The sequence below is a fragment of the Anolis sagrei genome, chromosome 8, assembly GCF_037176765.1.
Source record: "Anolis sagrei isolate rAnoSag1 chromosome 8, rAnoSag1.mat, whole genome shotgun sequence".
NCBI classification, from domain to species: Eukaryota; Metazoa; Chordata; class Lepidosauria; order Squamata; family Dactyloidae; genus Anolis; species Anolis sagrei.
In genome coordinates this window covers 36,656,765-36,683,237 of record NC_090028.1, presented here as the reverse complement: position 1 = coordinate 36,683,237, position 26,473 = coordinate 36,656,765, and the positions used below count along the sequence as shown (strand labels likewise).

At 40.0% G+C, this 26,473-nt stretch overlaps 1 protein-coding gene across 3 annotated transcripts in view; it reads right to left on the bottom strand.

Moving 5' to 3' along the window:
• The window catches only part of LOC132782953 (ATP-binding cassette sub-family C member 12-like), a 116,259-nt gene extending 103,263 nt beyond the window's left edge, over positions 1-12,996 (bottom strand). For all 3 annotated transcript variants that reach the window (XR_009632122.2, XM_060787954.2, XM_060787955.2), the window contains exons 1-3: positions 12,896-12,996; positions 6,583-6,707; positions 1,837-2,003 (exon numbers count right to left, since the gene is read on the bottom strand). Coding sequence is in view for 2 of the 3 variants with exons in the window: in XM_060787954.2 (XP_060643937.2) it covers positions 1,837-2,003; positions 6,583-6,681 (266 nt within the window). In the remaining variant the exon portion in view is untranslated. The remainder of the gene's footprint in view (positions 1-1,836; positions 2,004-6,582; positions 6,708-12,895) is intronic.
• Between the last annotated feature and the right edge of the window lie 13,477 nt (positions 12,997-26,473).

The following is a 26,473-nucleotide window of genomic DNA, read 5'->3' as shown; positions in this document are numbered from 1 at the left end:
GGAACTGTGCTTTTGCATTTTACCTCTGTCTTTGGAACTTTGCATTGCTTACTCTATGTTTTGACTTTGTTTTTCCTCAATAAACTACAAAATCTACCGCTCTTGTGTGGTGGTGTTTGGGGGCAAGATGAAGCCAACTCTGAGTTGCAACAGTGTCAGTCCTATTTTTATCTCATAATAATAATGGTAATAATAATAATAATCATCTAATAATAATAATAATAATAATAATAATAATAATAATAATAATAATGGCACACTGGGTGCAGTGCCTAAAGACCTTGGCCTGCACTTAAACACAACTGGCGCTGACAAGATTACCATCTTCCAGCTGCAGAAGGCCACCTTACTGGGATCTGCACACATTATTCACCGATATATCACACAGTCCTAGACACTTGGGAAGTGTCCGACGTATGATCCAATACAATAGCCAGCAGAGTGTCTGCAGTGGACTCATCTTGTTGTGTTTCAAATAATAATAATAATAATAATAATAATAATAATAATAATAACAATTGAAGAGAAACAACGGAAAAAGCTGGCACGATATGAGAATTTAAAGACTGAACTGCAAAGACTCTGGCACAAGCCACTCAAGGTGGTCCCAGTTGTGTTCGGCACACTGGGTGCAGTGCCTAAAGACCTTGGCCTGCACTTAAACACAATCGGCACTGACAAAATTACCATCTGCCAGCTGCAGAAGGCCACCTTACTGGAATCTGCACGTATTATTTGCAGATACATCACACAGTCCTAGACACTTGGGAAATGTCTGACGTGTGATCCAATACAACAGCCAGCAGAGTGATCTTGTCTGCTGTGGACTCATCTTGTTGTGTTTCAAATAATAATAATAATAATAATAATAATAATAATAATAATAATAACAACAACAACAACAACAATAACAAGGCTCAGGCATAAACCAGTACAGGTGGTCCCAGTGATCATCGGCACACTGGGTGCCGTGCCAAAAGATCTCAGCCGGCATTTGGAAACCATAAACATTGACAAAATCACGATCTGTCAACTGCAAAAGGCCACCTTACTTGGATCTGTGCACATCATTCGAAAACACATCACACAGTCCTAGACACTTGGGAAGTGTTCGACTTGTGATTTTGTGATACGAAATCCAGCATATAGATCTCATTTGCTGTGACATACGGTGTTTTTGTGTCAGTATAATAATAATGATAATAATAATAATAATACTTCATTTATATTCCGCCCTGTCTCCCCGGGGGGCTCAGGATGGATTCCAACAAAAAGAAGGCAAACATCAAATGCTCAATAACAGTAAATAAAAATATAATAACCCAAAATAACACCACAAATAGCACAACTTAAGCGTAACAACTATAATTTATTTATTATTTATTTAGGACATTTTTACCCCGCCTTTCACAATAATAATAATAATTATTATTATTATTATTATTATTATTATTATTATTATTATGTAACCAGAGTGTGGACTACTGTGGCCAAGTCTGACTTCCCAAAAACTAAAACATTATCAATTGAAAATTATAACTAACATAGAACTTGAACAGAAAACATCCAAATTAATATAACAAAACAACACGAATGTTCACATATGTGTGCATTGATTATATCGCCAAAGTTGTTAAACGGGGTAATGTGATCTAACAAGGCCCAAGTGCTTTTATAGTATCCAATCAGCAGTCTGGTTGTATTTGCATACTTCTGGAACTTGTGCAAGGGGAGCCTCCAATACCTCCTTGTGCCAGAACTTTTCACGTAAAACATTTGCACAATTGGAGAATGCTGCTTATATCTGCACAATAGTCATGAGTATATACAACCTGCCTTGCTCGAGGGCGGAAGGGAATCATGCTTTTTAAGCTTGAGGAATATTTCTGGCAAAAGCTCTTTTGGCCATTGCTTTGGTCAAAGTCGGGAGGGCGCAGATAATATTCCGAAGCTGCCAAGCTGCCGGTTTGATACCATGGTTCATCGGTGTCTGCCATCTCTCTCTTTGAAGTAAAAAAAAGAATAGACACAGAGATATTCGTTTTAATGACATGTCTTTCAAGTTTCATTGTCCTCGTTGTTCATTTAGCTCTTCATTAAGATTAAAGAAATAGGTTAAGATATGCCTAGACCAGTGTTTCTCAACTTTCCTAATGCCACAAGCCTTTCACACAGTTCCTCATGTTGTGGTGACCCCCAACCATCACATTATTTTCGTTGCTGCTTCATAACCATAATTTTGCTACTGTTATGAATCGTCATGTAAATATATGATTCGCAGGATGTATTTTCATTCACTGGGCCAAATTTGGCACAAATACACGATATGCCCAAATTTGAATACTGGTGGGATTGGGGGGGAGGGGGGGTGATTTTGTCATTTGGGAGTTGTAGTTGCTGGGGTTGATAATTCACCACCAATGTGGTGGAGTTTGGGAAAAATAGGCCTTGTCATTTGGGAATTGTAGTTCTTGGGGTATACAGTTCACCTACAATCAAAGAGCACTCTGAACTCCACCAATGATGGAATTGAACCAAACTTGGCACAGAGAACTCCTATGACCAACAGAAAATACTGGAAGGGCCTTGAATTTGGGAGTTGTAGTTCACCTACATCCAGAGGGCACTGTGGACTCAAACAATGATGGATCTGGATCAAACGTGGCAGGAATACACAATATGCCCAAATGTGGTGGAGTTTGGGGAAACTAGGCCTTGACATTTGGTAATTGTAGTTGTAGTTGTTGGGATATATAGTTCACCTACAACCAAAGAGCATTCTGAACTCCACTAATGATGGAATTGAACCAAACTCCCATGACCAACAGAAAATACTGGAGAGGTTTGGTTGGCTTTGACCTTGAGTTTTGGAGTTGTAGTTCACCCACATCCAGAGAGCACTGTGGACTCAAATAATGATGGATCTGGATCAAACTTGGCAGGAATACACAATATGCCCAAATGTGGTGGAGTTTGGGGGAAATAGACTTTGACATTTGGGAGTTGTAGTTGCTGGGATATATAGTTAACCTACAATTAAAGAGCATTCTGAACCCCACCAATGATGGGATTGAACCAAACTTCGCACACAGAACTCCCATGACCAACAGAAAATACTGGAAGGGTTTGGTGGGCATTGACCTTGAGTTTTTGAGTTATAGTTCACCTATATCCAGAGATCACTGTGGACTCAAACAATGATGTATCTGGACAAAACTTTGCACGAATACTCAATATGCCCAAATGTGAAAAATGGTGGAGTTTGGGGAAAATAGACCTTGACATTTGGGAAGTTTTGCTGCCTAGCCTTGCCTCATCATTACCGAAAGTCAAGAAATATAGCACCCAATCCTAGCAAAAAGCAGAGGTTGCTACATTGACCGAAAGAAAAATTGAGTTATGATGGTACTTGGAAATCCTTTCCCACTCCTTGCAAATACTTATCTTGCTTCTTGCTCTGCCATCTGTATTAAAGGCGATTCTTTACTCATTAGAGATTTGCTCTCTTAACTTTGTTGCTCCGTTAGTTCACTTCCATCCAGATCTGGAAGGAAGCTTTTCGTCGTCCCGACTTCAGTCTTTCTGTCTTCCATTAAATTGGCTTCCAACCTTCCCCTCTCCAACTGTCTGGCTCAACAGTCATTCTGAAGCTGGAACGAATGTTCTAGAACAGAAGTTCCATCCTTCCCTTGGTCTTTGTTAAAGAAATATGGTCTCGGACATTCTCTCTTGGTGGTTGGATTAATAGGAAGGTCTGTTCCATTTTGCCCTTCAAGGGACATGACTTGTATGAGCTAAGCTGGCATGTGGGCAATAGTAAGGAGAGAGAGATCTAATGGCAGCTAGTGTTTCAATCAACCTTTGCCATATAGTGAACTAGGCTTGGGCGGTTTCGTTCATTAATTTCGTAATTCGTTATTAATTCGTATTTAAATTAGCTTACGATCCAATATTGAGCCATACAGGAATAGTGCGAGGAGTAAATTAGATTCGAAACAATTTTTTCAATTTATTTTGTAATTATTTCGTTATTATTTTGTTATTATTTCGTAATTATTTCGTAATTATTTTCGCATGTCTGGTGCAAGTTTTATAGTTGTTGTTTGTTGTATCACACCAACAGTCAACAACAGAGGGAGAGGGAAGCTTCAGAAGTTCCCCCTGTCCCATTTGGAGGTGTTTTTTTTAGCATATTGCGCAATCGCGTCCGCCATTAATGAATCGATTCGTAATTTTACGAAATTTCGTATATTTCGAAATTTTTAAAAGGAAAATTTCGGAATTATTAAAAAAAACGAAACGCAAGGGCCCCCTAAAAACAAAACGAGTTTAGAACCAAATTTTTCCGTGGTTACCCAAGCCTATAGTGAACCCTTCGTATTCATTTTGGCTCCAGCTATGGTATATGATAATATTGTTAAAAATACAGGGATAGGGTTTCTCTATATTTCTATTCTGCATATGATAAATGTCTGTTGTTATAATAGTGAGTATTTGGAGATTGCTTCCAATAAAGGCAGAGCTAATTGCCTAGAAGAAACATTAACAACCTTAGATATGCAGATGACACTACTTTAATGGCCGAAAGCGAGGAGAAGCTGAGGAGCCTTCTAATCAAGGTGAAAGAAAACAGAGCAAAAGTTGGGTTGCAGCTAAACATCAAAAAACCCAAGATTATGGCAACAAGAATGATTGACAACTGGGAAATAGAGGGAGAAAATGTGGAGGGAGTGACAGGGTTTGTATTTCTAGGTGCAAAGATTACTGCAGACACAGAGTGCAGCCAGGAAATCAGGAGACGCTTACGTATTGGGAGGAGAGCAATGACCAATCTCGATCGAATAGTGAAGAGTAGAGACATCAGACTGGCAACGAAGATCCGCCTAGTCAAAGCCATGGTATTCCCTGTAGTAACCTATGAATGTGAGAGCTGGATCATAAGGAAGGCTGAGTGAAGGAAGAGAGATGCTTTTGAGCTGTGGTGTTGGAGGAAAGTGCTGAGAGTGCCTTGGACTGCGAGAAGATCCAACCAGTCCATCCTCCAGGAAATAAAGCCCGACTGCTCATTGGAGGGAAGGAGACTAGAGACAAAGATGGAGTATTTTGGCCACATCATGAGAAGACAGGAAAGTTTAGAGAAGGATTGACCTTGAAGGAGCTGGGGGTGGTGACAGCTGACAGGGAGCTCTGGCATGGGCTGGTCCATGAAGTCATGAAGAGTTGGAAATGACTGAACGAATGAACAGCAACAATTACCTAGATACAAAGTTGGTAGTCTTTCAATTCATGTTTGGAATGATACTTTCTAAAGCAGTGGTTCTCAACCTTCCTAATGTCGCGACCCCTTAATACAGTTCTTCATGTAGTGACCCCCAATCATAACTTTTTTTTGTTGCTACGCCATAGCTGTAATTTTGCTACTGTTATGAATTGCAATGTAAATATATGCAGAATATATTTTTCTTCACTGGACCAAGTTTGGCACAAATACCTGATACACCCAAATTTCAATACTGGTGGGATTGGGGGAGAGGGATTGGTTTTGTCATTTGGGAGTTGTAGTTGCTGGGATTTTATAGTTGACCTACAATCAAAGAGCATTCTGAACTCCACCAATGATAGAATTAAACCAATTTTGGCACACAAAACTCCCATGGCTAACAGAAAATACTGGAAGGGTTCGGTGGGCATTGACCTTGTAGTTTTGGAGTTGTAGTTCACCTACATCCAGCAAGCACTGTGGACTCAAACAATGATGGATCTGGACCAAATTTGGCACAAATACTCAATATGCCCAAATGTGAACACTGGTGGAGTTTGGGGAAAATAGACCTTGACATTTGGGAGTTGTATTTGCTGGGTTTATAGTTCACCTGTAATCAAAGAGCATTCTGAATTCCACCAATGATGGGGTTGAACCAAAAAGCACTGTGGACTCAAACAATGATGGATCTAGACCAAACTTGGCACAAGTACTCAATATGGTTAAATGTGAACACTGGTGGTGTTTGTGGGAAAATAGACCTTGACATTTGAGAGTTGTAGTTGCTGGGATTTATAGTTCACCTACAATCAAAGAGCATTCTGAACTCCACCAATAGAATTGGGCCAAAATTCCCACACAGAACCCTATGGCCAACAGAAAATTCTGTGTTTTCTGAAGGTCTTTGGTGATCCCTCTGACAGATCTTCATGACCCCGCCCCTCAGGTTGAGAAACACTGTCCTAAAGGAACTAGTTACTTTACTCCAATTACTCCACAGGTCATAATAATCATAGTCAGGAACCTAAGAACTTACTTAATTATTCATTACAAGTGAGTTCGTGGTGAAGTTACTATTGTGCCATAAAAATACATCAAAATGATCTCTGCTGCCACCAAGTGACCAATTCAGATACTGCAAGTTATAATAAGTTTGAGCCATAAGTTGGCAACAACTTGAAAGCACACAACAATAACTACTACTACTACTACTACTACTAATACCACTACTATTACAAAATGGCACATATTGCCTCAATATATAACAAATAAAACAACATTATTCATGAAATATCCAGAACATTAACGTCTTTACTTACATAGGTCAAACCAGTGACTTCATTTGTTTCCTTGTATTTTCTTTCATCATCTTCGTTCTTTGTGGGGTTTGAAACAAATGATTTTTTCCTCCTAGACATTTTCACATAAAATCATAAATGCAGGCCTGTTTTGGGGTGGAAGAGGAGACAAAGATTAAAAACAGCAAAAGAAATGAAGATCAGAACTGCACCATAAAAACAAAAAGCATCAGTAAAAAGTTAGTTACATTTCCTGCCATAGGAAATACTATTGACTTCCTAAATTTGATTTGTATTAAATTTAATCATTCATTTCCAATGTTAAAATGGAAAGTGTGCTGTCACGTGCTGGGCCTATAGCAGTTGGCTTTTGAACAGGATGTGCTCTTTGTGCCCAGCGGGAAGCCGGGGTGTCTCGGCTTAAGCATTTTCCTATACAGAGTCTTTAGAAGCTTGAAAGGTCTTCAACAAACAATCAAATACTTCTTAGATCTTCAACAAATTAAACGAATGCTTCAAGGCTTTGAATCAACTGGTGGGCACCTTGCTTGGAGAACTATTTCTTTCTTTAACAAGGAAAACCCTTTTCGTCCCCTCCCGGGCAATCTGTTTTCTAAAATTTGCTGGTATGGGCCCTACTCCCAGCTCCAATTGCTTCTGGTTACCCGAGTAGACCTACCAGCCAAGACCTTGTAGATTTTTCAGCTGAAGTCCTTTGGGATTTTCTCCACAAATGATGTGGATCTGTATCTTTAACCCCAACAAGGGTTGTGCTGTCAAACTGTTTTCCTTAGAAGCTTTAGGGCTGTTTCCCCCGGATGTTGTGAGAAACGAAGCTTCTCTACAGGTGGAGAAAGCTCACGTCCTGTAACTGGGCTTCCAAAACTGAAAGACTGCCTGAAGTCTTTTTTTCCCCTCCCAGAGCCCTGGGGAAAGGGGCGGAACTAAAGAACATAATGATGATTGACGGGTCATTGGCCCTATAATTGCAGAGCAAGGGAAACCACCTTATTGCACAATGCATAGAACCTTGGAATACATGCAAACACTCAATAGAAAGAAAAGGAAGTAGGAGCTCCTGGTACAGCCATACCAGCACAGAAAGAACTTGCATTGAATAACTTTTCCAAAACTACAGAGGAAAACACTCCTTGTAAATTTCTCTCTCTCATCTGCCATTGTAGCCAGTTATTCATTCAATGTTTACAATGGAATTCTCTGAAGAGGGCAGCCTTTCTGTGTATGTTTCCAAATCTCTTGTTAGACGACTTTTTAGCTGAGTGGAGTTTCTCTTATCTTCTTCTTGCGAGGTTCATCCGATATATATCTCAAGTACACACACTTATTTTTCCAGAGTTCTTCTAGTTTTTGCAGACTGATGTTCAAAATGAGCAAGAGGTGCTGGTGCTGAAGGAAAGAGCACTTCGGGGACTGATTCTGGGTCGAGAATCGTCCATGGTTGCCAGCAGCAATTGGCATGAATTTTGTGCCCAGAGCTTACACAACTAACTGACACCCAGTTCCTGTTCAGCTGGAACAAAATTTCATGCCAGTGTGTTGAAATGATGGATGGAGAACAAAACTACAATGTCATCTTTCCCCTAGGTTTTCTCAATAATTTCTTTCCCCTACTTTTTGTTACTGAAAAGATGTTTTGAGGGGTTGCTATCAAGAATAAATGAGGGAGTGAAAGGGGGTGGCTGGAGGCTTTGCTTCTGGGAACCCGTCCACACAAAATCAACCCTTCTGTAAGCCACACACAAAAGAAGCTTAAAGGCAGGATACTCGGTTTGTTGAGCAATATATGGCTTTTCTTCTGTTTTGGAAGTATCAATGTAATAAAGATATACTTCAGCTGTAGGATCAAGGGAGACAAAAGGAAAACTTACTTATTTACTAGGGCTGGGCGGTTTCGTTTCGTAATTTCGTAATTTGTTAAAAATTCTTTATTTTTTTGATAACGAAGCGATATTGAACCATTCAGGAGCAACTAAAAAACGAAACGAATTTTTCCAATTCGTTTCGTAATTGTTTCGTAATTGTTTCGTTATTGATTCGTTATTGATTCGTAAATGTTTCGTTATTATTTCCGCATGTCTGGTGCAAGTTTTAGGGTTGCTGTTTGTTTTCTCAGTGAAAAAAAATACAGGGTTAGTCAAAATGAATAGGTCAATTCGGGTACAATTAATTTTCTTATTGGCCTATTCATTTTGACTAACCCTGTATAATTATCACACCAACAGTCAACAACAGAGGGAGAGGGAAGCTTCAGAAGTTTTTTTAGCGTATTGCGCGATCGCGGCCGCCATTAATGAATCGATTTGTAATCGATTCGTAATTGTTTCGTAATTGTTTTATGATTTCCGAAATTTCGTAAATATCGAACTTTTTTTAAGGAAAATTTCGGAATTCTTTTAAATAACAAAACGCAAAAAACCCCTAAAAACGAATCGAGTTTAGAAACAATTTTTTCCGTGTTTGGACAGCCCTATTATTTACTAGCTGTACCTGCCACGCATTGCAGTGGCCAACCTTCCCTCCCTCCCTCTTTCTTTCTTTCTTTCTTTCTTTTTTCCCCTTCTTTCTCTCCTTCAATCCTTCTCTTCTTCTTCCCTTCCTTCCCCTCCCCATTTTTTATTTCCCTTCCTCTTTCTCTCCTTCCTTCCTTCCTTCCTTCCTTCCTTCCTTCTCTTCTTCTTCCCTTCCTTCTCCCTCACCACCTTTTCCTTCCCAACTCCCAAATGAAAAAATAGATATTTTTTTTTTCATTTGGGAGTTGTAGTTGCTGGGATTTATAGTTCACCTATAATCAAAGAGCATTCTGAATCCCACCTACGATGGAATTGAACCAAACTTCGCACAGGTCTCCCATGACCAACAGAAAATACTGAAAGTGTTTGGTGGGCAGTGTCCTTTGGTTTGGGAGTTGTAGTTCACCTACATCCAGAGAGCACTGTGGATTCAAACAATGATGGATCTGGACCAAACTCTACATGGATACTCAGTATGTCCAAATGTGAACACTGGTGGGGTTTGGGGAAAATAGAATCTTGACATTCGGGAGTTGTAGTTTCTGGGATTTATAGTTCACCTACAATCACAGAGCATTCTTAATCCCACCAACGATAGAATTGGGCCAAACCTCCCATACAGACCCCCCATGTGGGCCACAGCAACGCGTGGCAGGGAACAGCTAGTCTATATAAATAAAAATGAAATGTTCATTTGTGAGATAACTCAGAAACCACTAGGCGAATTGATACCAAATTTGGACATAATACACCTAACAGTCCAATGAGTGTTAATTTAATTATAATAATAATTTAAAAAACCCAGCATAATGGACTTAAAACTCCCCAAAATACACCACATATATATATATATATACACATACATATACACATACATACACATACGTATATACATACCCAAGCAAATACCCATACAAATGTACACACACATACATCTACATACACATGCACATATATACACACACATATGCACACACAAATATACACATGCACACATACATACACACATATATAAACACAAATATGCACATAGACAAGCACACACATATACACAATATACAGGGTTAGTCAAAATGCATAGGCCAATAAGCCATGTATATATATATACACACACACATACATATATACATACATACATATAAACACACAAATTTATAAACACATATATACACATCTACACACACACATATGCACACACACATACACCTATACACACACACATGCAAACACATATATACACAGATACACAAATATATACACACAAATATACAGACTGGGCCACAGCAATGAGTGGCAGGGGATGGCTAGTAACTAAATAAACATTGTGGAGAGTGAAGCACAGCACTGAATTACTATGCCTCAATTTTTCACATCCTTGGTTCTTGAAAAAAAAAATTCTTATCAGTTGTAACTCCCACATTTTGGAAGTGGAGCGATAAATTATGCAAAGCACATGCAAATTTGGCAAAATTGCACAGTTTATTCTGACTGACAAGAAGGGTATCTTTTTGGCACAGGGTACATGGTGTGCCAATTAGCATTAATAGTGTGAAATTAGCGTTATTAGTCATTCTTTCCTTTCTTCGTATTGATTGAGGAAATTACACACTTTGTCTTTTTCACTTTGGCCATTAACGCAGAGGATATTTATTTAAAATGCCTACAAGACAATTAGCAAAAAGAAAAAAGAAAAAGAGAGAGCGTGGAAAGGAAACAATGAAGGCCGGGGAAAGAAGAGAGGGAGGGATTGGTTCAGTTAACACATTTTGCAGAATAATGCTTGCTACTTATGCAGATAAGTGGCAAAATCTCAGAGTAAAAGGGCACTATTGCTGAGTGTTATCATAGAAAATGAGACATCTATAATGGAACAAAAATCACATTAAGTTATTGCATGTTCCTGCTATAGGAGCCAATCTTGAATATTGAGTGGTCCAGATCTATTTTCTCCATGTTGGTGTATAATGCTGATGACAACGTCGCCTGTGCGCATTCAGAAGAAGACCTACAAGCCACTCTAAACACCTTCGCAGAAGCATACGAGAAGCTCGACCTGTCACTGAACATCGAGAAAACCAAAGTGCTCTTCCAGCAGTCACCAGTCAATCCCACTCCAATGCCAGAGATACAGCTTAATGGTGTAACATTAGAAAATGTTGACCATTTCCGCTCCCGTGGCAGCCACCTCTCCACAAAAGTCAACATTGACACCGAAATACAACACCCCCTGAGCTCTGGAAGTGCAGCATTTTTCCGAATGAAGCAGAGAGTGTTTGAGGACCGGGACATCCGTAGGGACACCAAGGTGCTTGTTTATAAAGCTATTGTCCTCCCAACCCTGCTATACGCCTGCGAAACGTGGACTGTCTACAGATGTCACATGCAACTCCTGGAATGATTCCATCAGAGTTGCCTCCGGAAAATCCGACAAATCTCTTGGGAAAACAAGCGGACAAATGTCAATGTGCTGGAAGAAGCAAAGACCACCAGCACTGAAGCGATGGTCCTCCACTATCAAATTCACTGGACCGGCCACGTTGTCTGGATGCCCTAACACCGTCTCCCAAAGCAGTTGCTCTATTCCAAACTCAAGAACAGAAAATGGAATGTTGGTGGGCAGGAGAAGAGATTGGGAAAAGATGGGCTCAAAGCCAACCTTAAAAACTCTGGCATAGACAATGAGAACTGGGAAGCCCTGGCCCTTGAGTGCTCCAGCTGGAGGTCAGCTGTGACTGAATTTGAAGAGGTACGAATACAGGGTGAAAGGAAGAAACGTGCCAAGAGGAAGGCACATCAAGACAACCCCGACCGGGACCTCCTTCCACCTGGAAACCAATGCCCCCACTCAGGCCCGTAGCCAGGATTTTGATTGGGGGGGGGGGGGTGGCGAGTTTCATTCGGGGGGGGGGGGGGTTGAATCTAGTTACCCCAATACCCCCATACATATGAGATATATTGAGCATGGTGATCAGATCATGATATGAATAAACATAACAGTTTAAATAATGTACCAGTAAGGCCTTTTCGCAGACCACCATGAGAATTTCGGGGGGGGGGGGGGCTGATTCACACACAGAGAGATATAGTATCACAGATTTGAAAGGGACCCCTGAAGAAGGACAATGATATGTTGCATATTACAGGGTGGGCAAACCAGACACTCTCCACATCAACACTGACAAAGAAACAGCAAGAAATACTGTTTACCCACAAGCATAAAGACATTACATATATTAGAAACCAACACTTTGTCACTACTTTATTTTCCAGATCAACAGACTGGGCCACAGCAAAGCCTGGCAGGGGACAGCTAGTACAATTATAAAATTATGTTAGATATTCAAAGACATTCTAAAGAAGAATACAATTTATTTTCTACACCACTTTTCCATAAGTAATAGTACAGTAAGCTCATATACAGATGTAAGGCAGAGAAATACATATACAAGGCAGAAATAACAGGGCAGCCAACATTTAAATAACCAATCACAATGTATTAATTTATTTATTTGCGACATTCGTATCCCACCCATATCAGCCCAAAGGCAACAATTGGATGCCATATATAAAAATACATACATTGGTAAAAAGCAAAAAGAAATAAAATAAAATCACAATACAAATCTATGTGCATTGATATATTTCTCACTATGCTTGTGCTTTTCATGATGCCTCAGTGAGATTCAGAACTACCAAAGTGATTCATTGTTCAACAAATCTCTATTCCCAGGATAAATCATCCATTTCACTGAAGTGACCAGAATCAGAAGTGGGATAATAATTTTGCAAGAATACAATCTTACCCTGTGAAAGACAAGTGGCCTCTTTGTGTCCTTGTGAGCCAACTGTTTCCACGCTGGACAAAGTTCTTCTGGCGATTTCTTTTCTGGCAGGAGTCTATTTGGCACATGCCTCGGACATCCGTCATGAATCTGTGCTCAAATGAACCTTTAGACTCCAAGGGATCATTTCAAACGCAGATTCATGAAGATTTGGTCAAAAGGTCCTCCCACTCTTTCCCCTCCTGAAGCAATGAAACTCATTTTAGAACTGGGACATAATTTCCAAAATCACTTAGATGGTTGTATATATTTAACAGAGATGTAATAATAATAATAATAATAATAATAATAATAATTGCAGAGAAACAACAGGAAAAGCTGACACGATATGAGGATTTAAAGATCGAACTGCAAAGACTCTGGCAAAAGCCAGTAAAGGTGGTCCCAGTGGTGATCGGCACTCTGGGTGCAGTGCCTCAAGACCTTGGCCTGCACTTAAACACAATCAGCGCTGACAAGATTACCAGCTGCCAGCTGCAAAAGGCCACTTTACTGGGATCTGCATGCATTATTCGCCCAGACATCACACAGTCCTAGACACTTGGGAAGTGTCCGACGTGTGTCTGCAGTGGACTCATCTTGTTGTGTTTCCAATTATTATTATTATTATTATTATTATTATTATTATTATTTGAAACACAACAAGATGAGTCCACAGCAGACACTCTGTTGGCTGCTGAATTGGATCACACGTCGGACACTTTCCAAGTGTCTAGGACTGTGTGATGTTTATTATTATTATTATTATTATTATTATTATTATTATCTTTATTTATACCCCGCTACCATCTCCCCAAGGGACTCGGTGCGGCTTACATGAGGCCGAGCCCAATCACAACAATACAAGCAATAAAACCACAATACAAGCAATTAAAAAACATAGACAATAAGATATCGGCGAATAATGAATTCTTTGTTGTTGTTGTTGTTGTTGTTGTTATTTATTTGCATTCCGACCTATCTTCCCGAATGGTCTCAGGATGGATTCCAACATACATAGACACAAGGCAAACCTTCAGAAGGCCACCTTACTGGGATCTGAACGCATCATTCGTCGATACATCACACAGTCCTAGACACTTGGGAAGTGTCCAACGTGTGATCCAATACAACTGCCAGTAGAGTGATCTTGTCTGCTGTGGACTCATCCTGTTGTGTTTCAAATAATAATAATAATGATAATAATAATAATAATAAGGTTTCTAATATACGTAATTTCTTTATGCATGTGGGTAAACAGTAATTTTTGTTGTTTCTTTGTCAGTGTTGATGTGGAGATTGTCTGGTTTGCCTACTCTGGAACATGCAACATATAATTGACCTTCTTGAGGGGTCCCTTTCAAATCTATGATATTATATCTGTGTGTGAATCATATCTATCTATTAGGGCTGGGCGGTTTCGTTCGTTAATTTCGTAATTTGTTATTAATTCATTTTTTTTGATAACGAAGCGATATTGAACCATGCAGGAGCAACTAAAAATCAAAACGAATTTTTCAATTCGTTTCATAATTGTTTCGAAATCGTTTCGAAATCGTTTCGTTATTATTTCCGCATGTCTGGTGCAAGTTTTATAGTTGTTGTTTGTTTTATCAGTGAAAAAAATAATTATCACACCAACAGTCAACAACAGAGGGAGAGGGAAGCTTCAGAAGTTTCCCCTGTACCATTTGGAGGTTTTTTAGCGTATTGCGAGGTCGCGTCCGCCATTAACGAATCGATTCGTAATTGTTTCGTAATTGTTTCGTAATTGTTTCGTAATTTCCAAAATTTCGTAAATTTCGAACTTTTTTAAAGAAAAATTTCAGAATTCTTTTAAAAATCGAAACGCAAAAACCCCCTAAAAACGAAACGAGTTTAGAAACAAATTTTTCCGTGGTTACCCAGCCCTACTATCTATATGGCTGGATGGCTCTTTGTCAGGAGGGTTTTGATTACGTTTTTTTGCCCTGGTGAAGGGAGTTGGACTGGATGGCCTTAAGTATTTTCTGTTGGTCATGGGGGTTCTGTGTGGGAATTTTGCCCCAATTCCGTCGTTGGTGGGGTTCAGAATGCCCTCTGATTGTAGATGAACTATAAATCCCAGTAACTACAACTCCCAAATGTCAAGGTCTGTTTTCCCCCAAACTCCATCTGTGTTCATGTTTGGGCATATGGAATACTCATGCCAAGTTTGGTCCAGATCCATCATTGTTTGAGTCCACTGTGTTCTCTGGATGTAGGTAAACTATAACTCCAAAACTCAAGCTCAATGTACACCAAAGCCTTCTACTATTTTCTGTTGGTCTTGGAAGTCCTGTGTACCATGTTTGGTTCAATCCCAGCATTAGTGAAGTTCAGAATGCTCTTTGATTGTAGGTGAACTATAAATCCCAGCAACTACAACTACCAAATGACAAAATCAATTTTTTCGAGCGAAGGACACTCATTGGTTTGTTAGGTGTCGTATCCAAATTTGGTGTCAATTCGCCCAGTGGTTTTTGAGTTATGTTAATCCCACAAACGAACATTATATTTTTATTTATATAGATAAATGGGACTACTAAGTAGAACAAAAATAGAATATACAAACCAACTTCTTTTTTGAATGCAGTCAGGAATGCAAAGGGGGAAAATACAAGTTGTCATTTGGCACACATTTCTTGTCAAATATTGTCCCCAATTCCGGACGATTTCACCATGTGACCGCAATTTAGCATAATCATCACAGGAAACAGAAGTAAACACACACTGATACCAGGCATTATTACCTCTGTACGGAATGGCATTGGGTCAAGGTGCTCAGGCAATTGCCATTACTGATTAACAAGTTATAAATCAGAGCTAGCCATTCCGTTTCCATTTCCATCAATTAAAAGAACGAGCCATAGCAATCATTGATTTTTCAGGTTTTGCTGAGTCAGAGTCAAAGATAACAAACTGCTGATTCAGAATCAATAAAATCCAGTTATTTTCCAAAAAATTAACCATGAAAAATCCCAGAAAATAGCAGAGAAGGAAGGAGCAGCAGAGACATGAGGCTCCAAGCAGGGAGTGGAAGGATGGCCTGAATCTCTGGCTTGGAACCAGACTGACTTAATTCACAGTGATTTCCTAGAACTTTCAGATCACTTGGGCTCTCTATATGAAAGACTTCAGAATCATAGAATCCTAGAGTTGGAAGAGACCTCATGGGCCATCCAGTCCACCCCCATTCTGCCAAGAAGCAGGAAAATTGCATTCAAAGCATCCCCGACAGATGGCCATCCAGCCTCTGTTTAAACTCTTCCAAAGAAGGAACCTCCAGCACACTCTGGAGCAGAGAGTTCCACTGCTGAACAGCTTTCACAGGAAGTTCTTCCTAATGTTCAGATGGAATCTCCTTTCTTGTAGTTTGAAGCCATTGTTCCATTGCATCCTAGTCTCCAAGGAAACAGAAAACAAGCTTGCTCCCTCCTCCCTGTGGCTTCCTCTCACATACTTATACATGGCTATCATGTCTCCTCTCATAGAATCATAGAATCAAAGAGTTGGAAGAGATCTCATGGACCATCCAGTCCAACCCCATTCTGCCAAGAAGCAGGAATATTGCATTCAAAGCACCCCGAGAGATGGCCATCCAGCCTTGGTTTAAAAGCCTCCAAAGAAGAAGCCTCCACCACACTCCGGGGCAGAGAGTTCCACTGCTGAGCGGTTCTCCCAGTCAGGAAGTTCTTCCTAATGTTCAGATGGAATCTCCTTTCTTGTAGTTTGAAGCCATTTTTCTGCGTCCTAGTCTCCAAGACAGCAGAAAAAAAGCTTGATCCCTCCTCCCTAGGACTTCCTCTCATATACTTATACATGGCTATCATGTCTCCTCTCAGCCTTCTCTTCTTCAGGCTCTTTTAGCCGCTCCTCATACGGCTTGTTCTCCAGACCCCTGATTATTTTTAAATGCTTTTGTGTTATTTTTCATTATTATTATTATTATTATTATTATTATTATTATTATTATTATTGTTTTAAGATTTATTTTACTGTTTTTTATCAATTATTTTGTTACTGCCTTCGTTTTATTGATGTCCTGCGGGTTTGGCCTCATGTTAGACACACTGAGTCCCTTGGGGAGATGGTAGCGGGGTACAAATAAAGTATTATTATTATTATTATTATTATTAGTCACCTTCCTCTGGACATATTCCAGTTTGTCAATATCTCTCTTCAATTGTGGTGCCCAGAATTGGACACAATATTCCAGGTGTGGTCTGACCAAAGCAGAATAGAGTATGGTGAGCAAGACTTCCCTGCATCAAGACACTATGCTCCTATTGATGCAGGCCAAAATCCCATTGGCTTTTTTTGCCGCCGCATCACATTGTTGGCTCATGTTTAACTTGTTGTCCATGAGGACTCCAAGATCTTTTTCACACGTATTGCCCTCGAGCCAGGTGTCTCCTATTCTGTATCTTTGCATTTCATTTTTCCTGCCTAAGTGGAGTATCTTGCATTTGTCACTGTTGAACTTCATTTTGTTAGTTTTGGCCAATCATCTCTCTAACCTGTGAAGATAGTTTTGAATTCTGCTCCTGTCTTCTGGAGTATTGGCTATCCCTCCCAATTTGGTGTCGTCTGCAAACTTGATGATCATGCCTTCTAATACTAATAGATGTAGGATTCAGAGGGTAAAAGGGATTTGCTGCTGGGATATTTTTGCACAAAGAACAGTTTGATGACAAAAGCTATGACAAAAGCTGGCTACCAGTATAAAAAAAACTCAAAAATTACAACAGCAAAACAACAGAGGGGAAACAAACAGGCACATCAAATCACTCGCAACAAAAGATTCCCCCCAGGCACTTCCAAGCCATTGAATGCTAATCAAGGTGATCAGCTGAAACATTCACACCTAGCCCCAGCAGACAAAAGTCCTTTGTCCCACCCTGGTCATTGCACAGATATATAAACCAATTTTTCTTACTTCCAACAGACCTCACTACCTCTGAGGATGCTTGCCATAGATGCAGATGAAACATCAGGAGAAAACATCCTGAACATGGCCATATAGCCCGGAAAAACCTACAACAACCTATGACAAAAGCCTTAAACTGCTAATGTAGGATGACTCCCATATAGATAATAATAAACCCTATTGCAGTGGTTCTCAATCTTTCTAATGCTGGGACCCCTTAATACAGTTCCTCCTGTTGTGGTGACCCCCAACCATACAATTATTTTGTTGCTCCTTCATAACTGTAATTTTGCTACTGTTATTAATCACAATGTAAATATCTGATATGCAGGTTGTATTTTCATTCCCTGGACCAAATTTGGCACAAATACCCAATAAGCTCAAATTTGAATACTGGTGGGGTTGGAGGGGATTGCTTTTGTCATTTGGGAGTTGTAGTTACTGGGATTAATACAATTGAAGAGCATTCTGAACTCCACCAATGATGGAATGGAACCAAACTTGGACCAACAGAAAATACTGGAAGTGCTTGGTGGGCACTGACCTTGAGTTTTGAAGTTGTAGTTCACCTACATCCAGAGAGCACCATGGACTCAAACAATGATGGATCTGGACCAAACTTGGCATGAATATTCAATATGCCAAAATGAATGAATGAATGAATTGTTTATTGTACTAGCCATAGGCCATGACATCAGTAATACACTAACTTTATAAACACTTTCCAATATAAACCTTAAAACGTAACAAGAATTAAAACTAAAACAAGTTCTTTAAAATTATGAAAAGCAGAAACATTATTATTATTTATTATTATTATTTACTTTGCTTATATACTGCTGTATCTCAAGCCCGAAGGCGACTCACAGCGGTTCACAAACAGTAAAAACAGTAGAAACAGCAGTGGTTCCATACAACATATAACAATTGACTTAACACATTATCCATAAATTGCCAATAAGCAATTACAATGCACAATTATTACAAAAAACAACCGTACCCAATCTTCTCATCATCCAAGCATAGTCCAGGTTCGTCGTCCATTGTTCCATTCCTATATTCCATTACCAGATTGCACTAAATTACTCAAACGCCTGCACAAACATCCAGGTCTTCACCTTTTTGCGGAATACCATTAGAGATGGTGCCTGTCTAATGTCCGCAGGAAGGGCGTTCCACAGCCGAGGAGCCACCACCGAGAAGGCCCTATCTCTCGTCCCCGCCAGCCGAGCTTGAGAAGCAGGCGGGATCGAGAGCAGGGTCTCCCCGGAAGATCTCAAAGTCCTGGTGGGTTCATAGGCAGAGATGCGGTCAGATAGGTAGCTTGGGCCGGAACCGTTTAGGGCTTTAAAGGCCAACGCCAGCACTTTGAATTCAGTGTCTGCTTTGTGTCCTTCCAAACCATTTCCATTTCTGACCCCCAGTATGGATTTTGCTACTTTGGCTCTGATCTTTTGGGCTGCGATTGCGAATGTGGCAACCTTTAGTGTTATATTTTTAAAATGATTTGCTAGCAAGTCGCAGATCACCGCAGATTGTTGCCATGATGCCCTTTCTTCCAAGAGTGATCCTAGGAGATTTTCCCTAGGGTCATTGTACAAGGGGCAACGTAGCAAATAGTGTGTTAGGTCTTCTATTTCCGCTGTGCCACAAATGCAAAGTCGTTGGGCATGGGGGATCCCTCTGTATCTTCCCTCTTGCCAGTATGATGGCATTGTTTGGAATCGCAGGGCTGTAAATGCTTTCCTCAGGACCGCTGACGTTAGGTCTTGAAGATATTGTTGACGATACTGGTCACTTTTTAGTCGAGGATACCAGGTAGAGAAACCTTGCAGTTTGCTAATCTGCAAGTTGTCAGCTGCATCCCTCTCAAAGATTTTGTCTCTAATCGCCTTCTTGTCCAGATGCATTAGGGTATTTGTTGACCCATCAAAGTACTGAAGGAGCAAGGCTTGCCAGTATTGTGCCCATTCTCCCTGCTTATACTGCTCCATCATGCATTGCTTTGTTATACTCTCGTCCTCCATTCCCAGGAGCCTCTTCCCATATATGATGTTAAGCTTATGCATTCTGGCCTTAAGTGAGGGAAGATCCAATTCCAGCATTAACAAGGCAGCTGGAGTCCCAGGGGGAAGGGCTAACAGAGCTCTTGCAAACTTATTCTGAATACATTCAACCTGTTTTGTATTGCCCTGTCCCCAAATTTCGGCTCCATATAATAATTGGGGTAAAATTTTAGCAGAAAAAATATTTGCTGTGGGACATACCAAGGACCCTCCCTTTGTTTTCCCGAAGGCTAGGATTGAGTTCACTGACCTCCATGCAGCTAGTTTGGCTGCCTCAATATGGCTCTTCCAATTTCCATTATATGAGAAGTGTATGCCCAGATATTTAAAGCTGTGACACTGCTCTATTGAATGGCCATCCAATTTCCAATTATGTATTTGTTTCCTTTTGGAGAATACCATTACTTTGGTTTTAGAGTGATTGATCCTCAACTTCTCTTGTTAGCAAATTCTGCTTAGTGACCTCAAAAGTCTCCTGAGACCTATTTGCGTAGTTGACAGGAGGACCATATCATCTGCATACAACAAGACTTGATTTCTCCTACTACCTGCTAAGGGAGGGAAGTGATCGGGGGAGCTTAGCTCAGCAACTAAATTATTCACGTAAAAATTAAACAGAAAGGGTGCTAGCAGACAGCCTTGTCTAACTCCTCTTTTTGTTTCAATGTTGTTTGATAGCTTGCCTGACAGGCCTAACCTCACTCTTAGGTCTGCCCCCGAGTATAGCTGTTGCAATAACAACAATAGTCGTCTATCCACATTAGTCTTTGCCAACTTTGCCCACAAACGCTGTCTATCAATTAAGTCAAAGGCTGAGGTAAAATCCACAAATGCCGTGTATAGGCATCCTTTTGGTTTCTTCAGACTATTTTGGATTAGGTGTGAAAGCACAAAACACTGGTCTATTGTGCTTCTGCCATGCCGAAATCCAGCCTGTTCTTCTGCAATAATATTATTCCCCTCAGCCCAACTATGTAGTTTATTTAGCAGGAACCTACCATAAATTTTTGACACTACATTCAACAGGCTAATGGGTCTGTAATTATGTGGGTCTGTCCTATTGCCTTTTTTGTATAGAGGAACAACCACACTAGTTTTCCACCCATTTGGGACCATTCCTGTCTGGTTGATGTATGTAAACAATCTGGCCAGGATGGGTGCCCACCAGGTGATGTTATATCTAAATAATTCTGGCGGTAGCATATCCTCTCCTGGGGCTTTTCCCGTTTTTAATTTTCGAAGCAGGCCTTCAATTTCTTCTGGAGAAACTGGTGGCCAATCAGGGAGGTCAATGGGTCTAGTCACTTCCTCAGCAGTCTCTGGGTCGCTGAATATGTCTCCAAAATAAGTTTCCCAAGTATGTGCTGCAATTTGGGAGTCTAGATGAAGTTGCAAGGGCCTTAGCCCTGAATGCACCATATTCCAGAATTTGACCTCCTCCTTTTGCCTAACAGCCAGATCCAGCTTGATCCAATTTTGCCTGTTGAATTCAAGTTTCTTCCTTTTCAGTAGGGTTTTATATTGTGAATGAGTTTCACTCAGGCTTTTATAGATTTGTTCAGTCCCATTTTTGTTGGCTGCTCTGATGGCCAGGGACAGGATCTTTTTTTGGCTCCTGCATTCTGCATCGAACCAACTTCCCTTACCAGGCTTTTTGACTTTAGTTGGCTCTGTATGAATCAGGTAAGGTTTGAGGGAGGTAATAATTTGCTGATAACCTTCTATTGGGTCAATAGTACCTTTGAGTATCTTATCTCTGCAGGATTCCAAAATAGGTCCATTAAGTTGGTCTATAACCTTATCGGTCAAGGGCTCTGACCACTTGAGTCGTCTGGGACCCATGGAAACCAGGGCCAGTGGATAATTATTTGACCTTCTGTACTGTTCTAAGTCTGTTTTTATGACTAGTTTAAGGGGGTGATGGTCACTTTCTGGGCGTATGTCCACTATAAAGGTTTTGATTACAGGCAACAATCCTGGTGAGATTATAAAGTAATCTAGGACACTTTCCCCCCTTACGGAGTGATAAGTATATAGTCCGGATGACTCCTCTAGATGGCTGCCATTCATGATTAGTAATAAATGTTTATAAACTAATGAGAATAGTTCCAGTCCATTCTTGTTAAATTTCACATCTCTTGAGTTCCTACTAAGTGAAAATGGATTCTCCAAATACACCCAAAATGCTGAGCCAGTTCCTCATTTGATTTTCCCATCCTCGCGTTGAAATCGCCGCCTAAAACAATGTTCGTGTTTTCCAGGCCAGTGCTCCTGTCTCCCAGGACTGTATCTAAAAACTGCCACACCTCTTTGATATGCCAAAATGTGAACACTGGTGGAGTTTGGGGAAAATAGACTTTGACATTTGGGAGTTGTAGTTGCTGGGATTTATAGTTCACCTACAATAAAAGATCATTCTGAACTCCACCAACGATGGAATTGAAACAAACCTAGCCTACAGAACTCCCGTGACCAACAGAAAATATTGGAAGGGTCTGGAGCGCATTGGCCTTGAGTTTTGGAGTTGTAGTTCACCTACATCCAGAGAGCACTGTGGACTGAAACAATGATAGATCTGGACCAAACTTGGCACGAACACTCAATATGCCCAAATGTGAATACTGGTGGAGATTGGGGAAAGTAGACCTTGATATCTGGGAGTTGTAGTTGCTGGGATTTATAGTTCACCTACAATCAGAACATTCTGAACTCTACCAACGATCAAATTGAACCAGACTTGGCACCCAGAAATCCCATGACCAACAAAAAAATACTGGAAGGATTTGGTGGGCATTGATCTTCAGATTTGGAGTTGTAGTTTCTAAGACCATCCGAAATATGTGTTTTCTTGTAGTCTTTGGTAACCCCTCTGCAATGTCCATTTGATGCCTCCAGAGGTCACGACCCTCAGTTTGAGAAATGCTGCCCTATTGGGAAAATGGGAGTTTCTGGCACAAGCATACTAGAGTCATGATGGATGACCTTGAAAATGCCAAAAGAGGACATAGAATCATAGGCAGCAGACCCCACGGTCAAGGTGCTCTTACTGTTCTTCCTAATATTTTGCTAGAATTTTTTCCCCTGCAGTTTGAATCCATTGCTCCATATGTTAGTCTGGAGCAGCAGAAAACAAGGTTGGTGCCTCCTCTATTTGATATGATTTCAAGTATTTAAACAGGGCTCTCATGTCACAGTGGTGCAGCGGGTTATACTGCTGAGCTGCTGAACTTGCTGACTGAAAGGTCGGCGGTTCTAATCCGGGAAGCAGGGTGAGCTCCTGCTGTTAGCCCCAGCTTCTGCAAATGCAAATGTGAGTAGATTAACAGATAATAATAATAATAATAATAATAATAATAATAATAATAATCTTTATTTATACCTCACCACCATCTCCCCGATAGTGACTCGGGGCAGCTTACATGAGGCCAAGCGCAACAACACAATACAATAAAGGAAATGAAATCATACACAATAACAACATAAATTACATAAAACATAAAAATACAGCAAACAATATAAAATTAAAATTAATCATAACACAGTGATTGTGACAATGACAGTGAGCGGGCGGCATGTACAGAGTAAAATACTAAAGCTAAAAACTAAAATCACGGGGTGAGATAGAGATGGAGCAGATTATTTGTGAAGGAGAAACTCTTCGGATGTGAGGTCAAGAAAGGTCTTCGTACAGGAGAGGAGGAGGTATACTCTGAGGACAAATGTTGAGGCGTAGCAACAATATCAGATTGTATGGTAATCACCAAGAGCGCAGCGGAAGAGCCAGGTTATTATTATTATTAATAGATACTGCTTCAGCGGGAAGGTAACGATGCTGCATGCAATCACGCCGGCCACATGACCTAGGAGGCATCTACGGACAAAACCGGCTCTTCCGCTTAGAAATGGATATGAGCACCACCGCCCAGTGTCGGACACGGCTAGACTTAATGTCAAGGGGAAGCATTTACCTTTATTTATGCTGTATTGTAATATAATTTGAAATAATTGCATTTTCTAGCACAGGCAGAGTAAACATGTTGAAATCTATGAAATTTAAGTCTCATTGATCTCAAATATGATCAAGTCTACATCTAACCTTAACTATAGGCCTGGGTAACAACGGAAAAATTTGTTTCTAAAATCGATTCGTTTTTTGGGGGGTTTTGCGTTTCGTTATTTAAAATAATTACAAAATTTTCCTTTTAAAAAGTTCGATATTTACGAAATTTCGTAAATGTGAAAAAAATTACAAAACATTAACGAATCGATTTCCGAAACAATAACGAATCGATTTGTTAATGGCGGACGCGACCGCGAAATACGCTAAAAAACCTCCAAAAACTTCTGAAGCTTCCCTCTCCCTCTGTTGTTGACTGTTGGTGTGATATTATAATTTTTTTTCACTAATTAAACAAAAAACAACCATAAAACTTGCCCCAGACATGCGGAAATAATAATGAAACGACCTCAAAACGATAACGAAACGAATACATAACGAAATACGAAGCATTTACAAAACGTATTTAAAAATTCGTTTTTTTAAAAAATTGCTCCAGAATGGTTCGTTATCGTTTTGTAATTTAAAAAATTAACGAATTATTAACGAATTACGAATTAACGAAACGAAACCGCCCAGCCCTACTTAACTACATTAACAAATATTTGATGCATTTAAGTAAATTTAATAGTGAAATAGGAAACACTTATTTCTGGTACTTTTCTGACATCTTGTGGATATTTCAGGTACTGCAATAGTGTTTCAAAACAGAAATCAGAAAAGGAAAGAAAATCAAAATAAATCTCGTTTCCAGTTCAAAGACAGAATGCTGATAGTGTTTCCTTCCCAGTTTAAGTATATGCAATGGAGGTCAAGTGTCCCAGGGCAGAATCAACCCTCCGGTAGAAAAATAGCAAGTTTGTCAAGTTTGTGACCAATGCAATTGGAGAGAAGTGTTTTGTTACCCCAAAGTCCAAATGCCAAAATTTCTCAGAGTCGTCAACTTTTATTTTGTGCTTTTAGCAGTGGCTTGAAGATGATAGATGGTGATCATCTTCCCTTTTGTGCAAACACGGAAATGAAACAAGTGCCCATTATGTTCTTCAACCAATAAATTAATCAGAAAAGCGTAAGGCTTGCTCATTTCCATGAAAGCTAGCACATCTTGTAGCTCAAATCATGCTCATGTGCGGCTCACGTTCATTTCAGAAAGGTTCACATAAGGAAACCTCTTCGCTCTTGGAACTGTTGATCTATATAAATAAAAAAAAATGTAATGTTCATTTATGGGATTAACATAACTCAAAAACCACTGGACGAATTGACACCAAATTTGGACACAAGACATGTATCAGGCCAACGAGTGACCATCACTCAGAAAAACACTGAAAAACACAGTGGAAGAGACTTAACCCTCCGGTTAAGTCTATCGGGGATGTTTTGATTGTGCTTTTCCTCCATGGCAGGAGGGTTGGACTAGATGGCCCTTGGGGGGTCTCTTCCATTTCTATTATTCTATGCATGCTAAGTGTTTGTATTGAGGCCCCATCTACACTGCCATATAATCTAGTCTCCAAATGCAGATGAACTGGAGTGTAGATTTATCTAATCCAGTTTGAAACAGTTAATCTGAATTCAGAAACTGGATTACATGGCTGCGTAGATTTAGATAATCCAGTTTAAAGCAGTCAACCTGCATTGAGAAAATGGATTACATAGCAGTGTAGATTTATCTAATCCAGTTGTAATCAATCCGCATTTGGAAACTGGATTAAATGGCAGGGCAGATTTAGATAATCCAGTTTAAAGTAGTTAACCTGCTTTCAGTAACTGGATTAACTGACAGTGAAGATTTCAATAATCCAGCTTCAAGCAGTCAATCCGCATTCAGAAACTGGATTACGTGGCTGTGTAGATTTAGATAATTCAGTTTAAAGTAGTTAACCTGCATTCAAAAACTGGATTAACTGGCAGTGCAGATTTAGGTAATCCAGTTCCAAGCAGTCAATCCACATTCAGAAACTGGATTATGTGGCCGTGTAGATTTAGATAATCCGGTTTAAAGTAGTTAATTTGCATTCAGAAACAGGATTATATGTAGACAACCCAGTTTAAAGCAACCCACATTCAGAAACTGGATTATGTAGCAGTGCAGATTTAGATAATCCAGTTTCAAGCAGTCAATCCTCATTCTGAAACCGGATCATGTAACCTGGTGATTGGATTAACTGGCAGTGCAGATTTAGATAATCCAGTCTCAAGCAGTCAATTTGCATTCAGAAACTGGATTATGTGGCCGTGTAGATTTAGATAATCCGGTTTAAAGTAGTCAATCGGCATTCAGAAACTGGATTATACAGCAGTGCAGATTTAGATAATCCAGTCTCAAGCAGTCAATCCGCATTCAGAAACTGGATTGTGTGGCCGTGTAGATTTAGATAATCTGGTTAAAGTAGTCAATCCGCATTCAGAAACCGGATTATGTGGCCGTGTAGATTTAGGTAATCCGGTTTAAAGTAGTTAACCTGCATTGAGACACTGAGTTATAT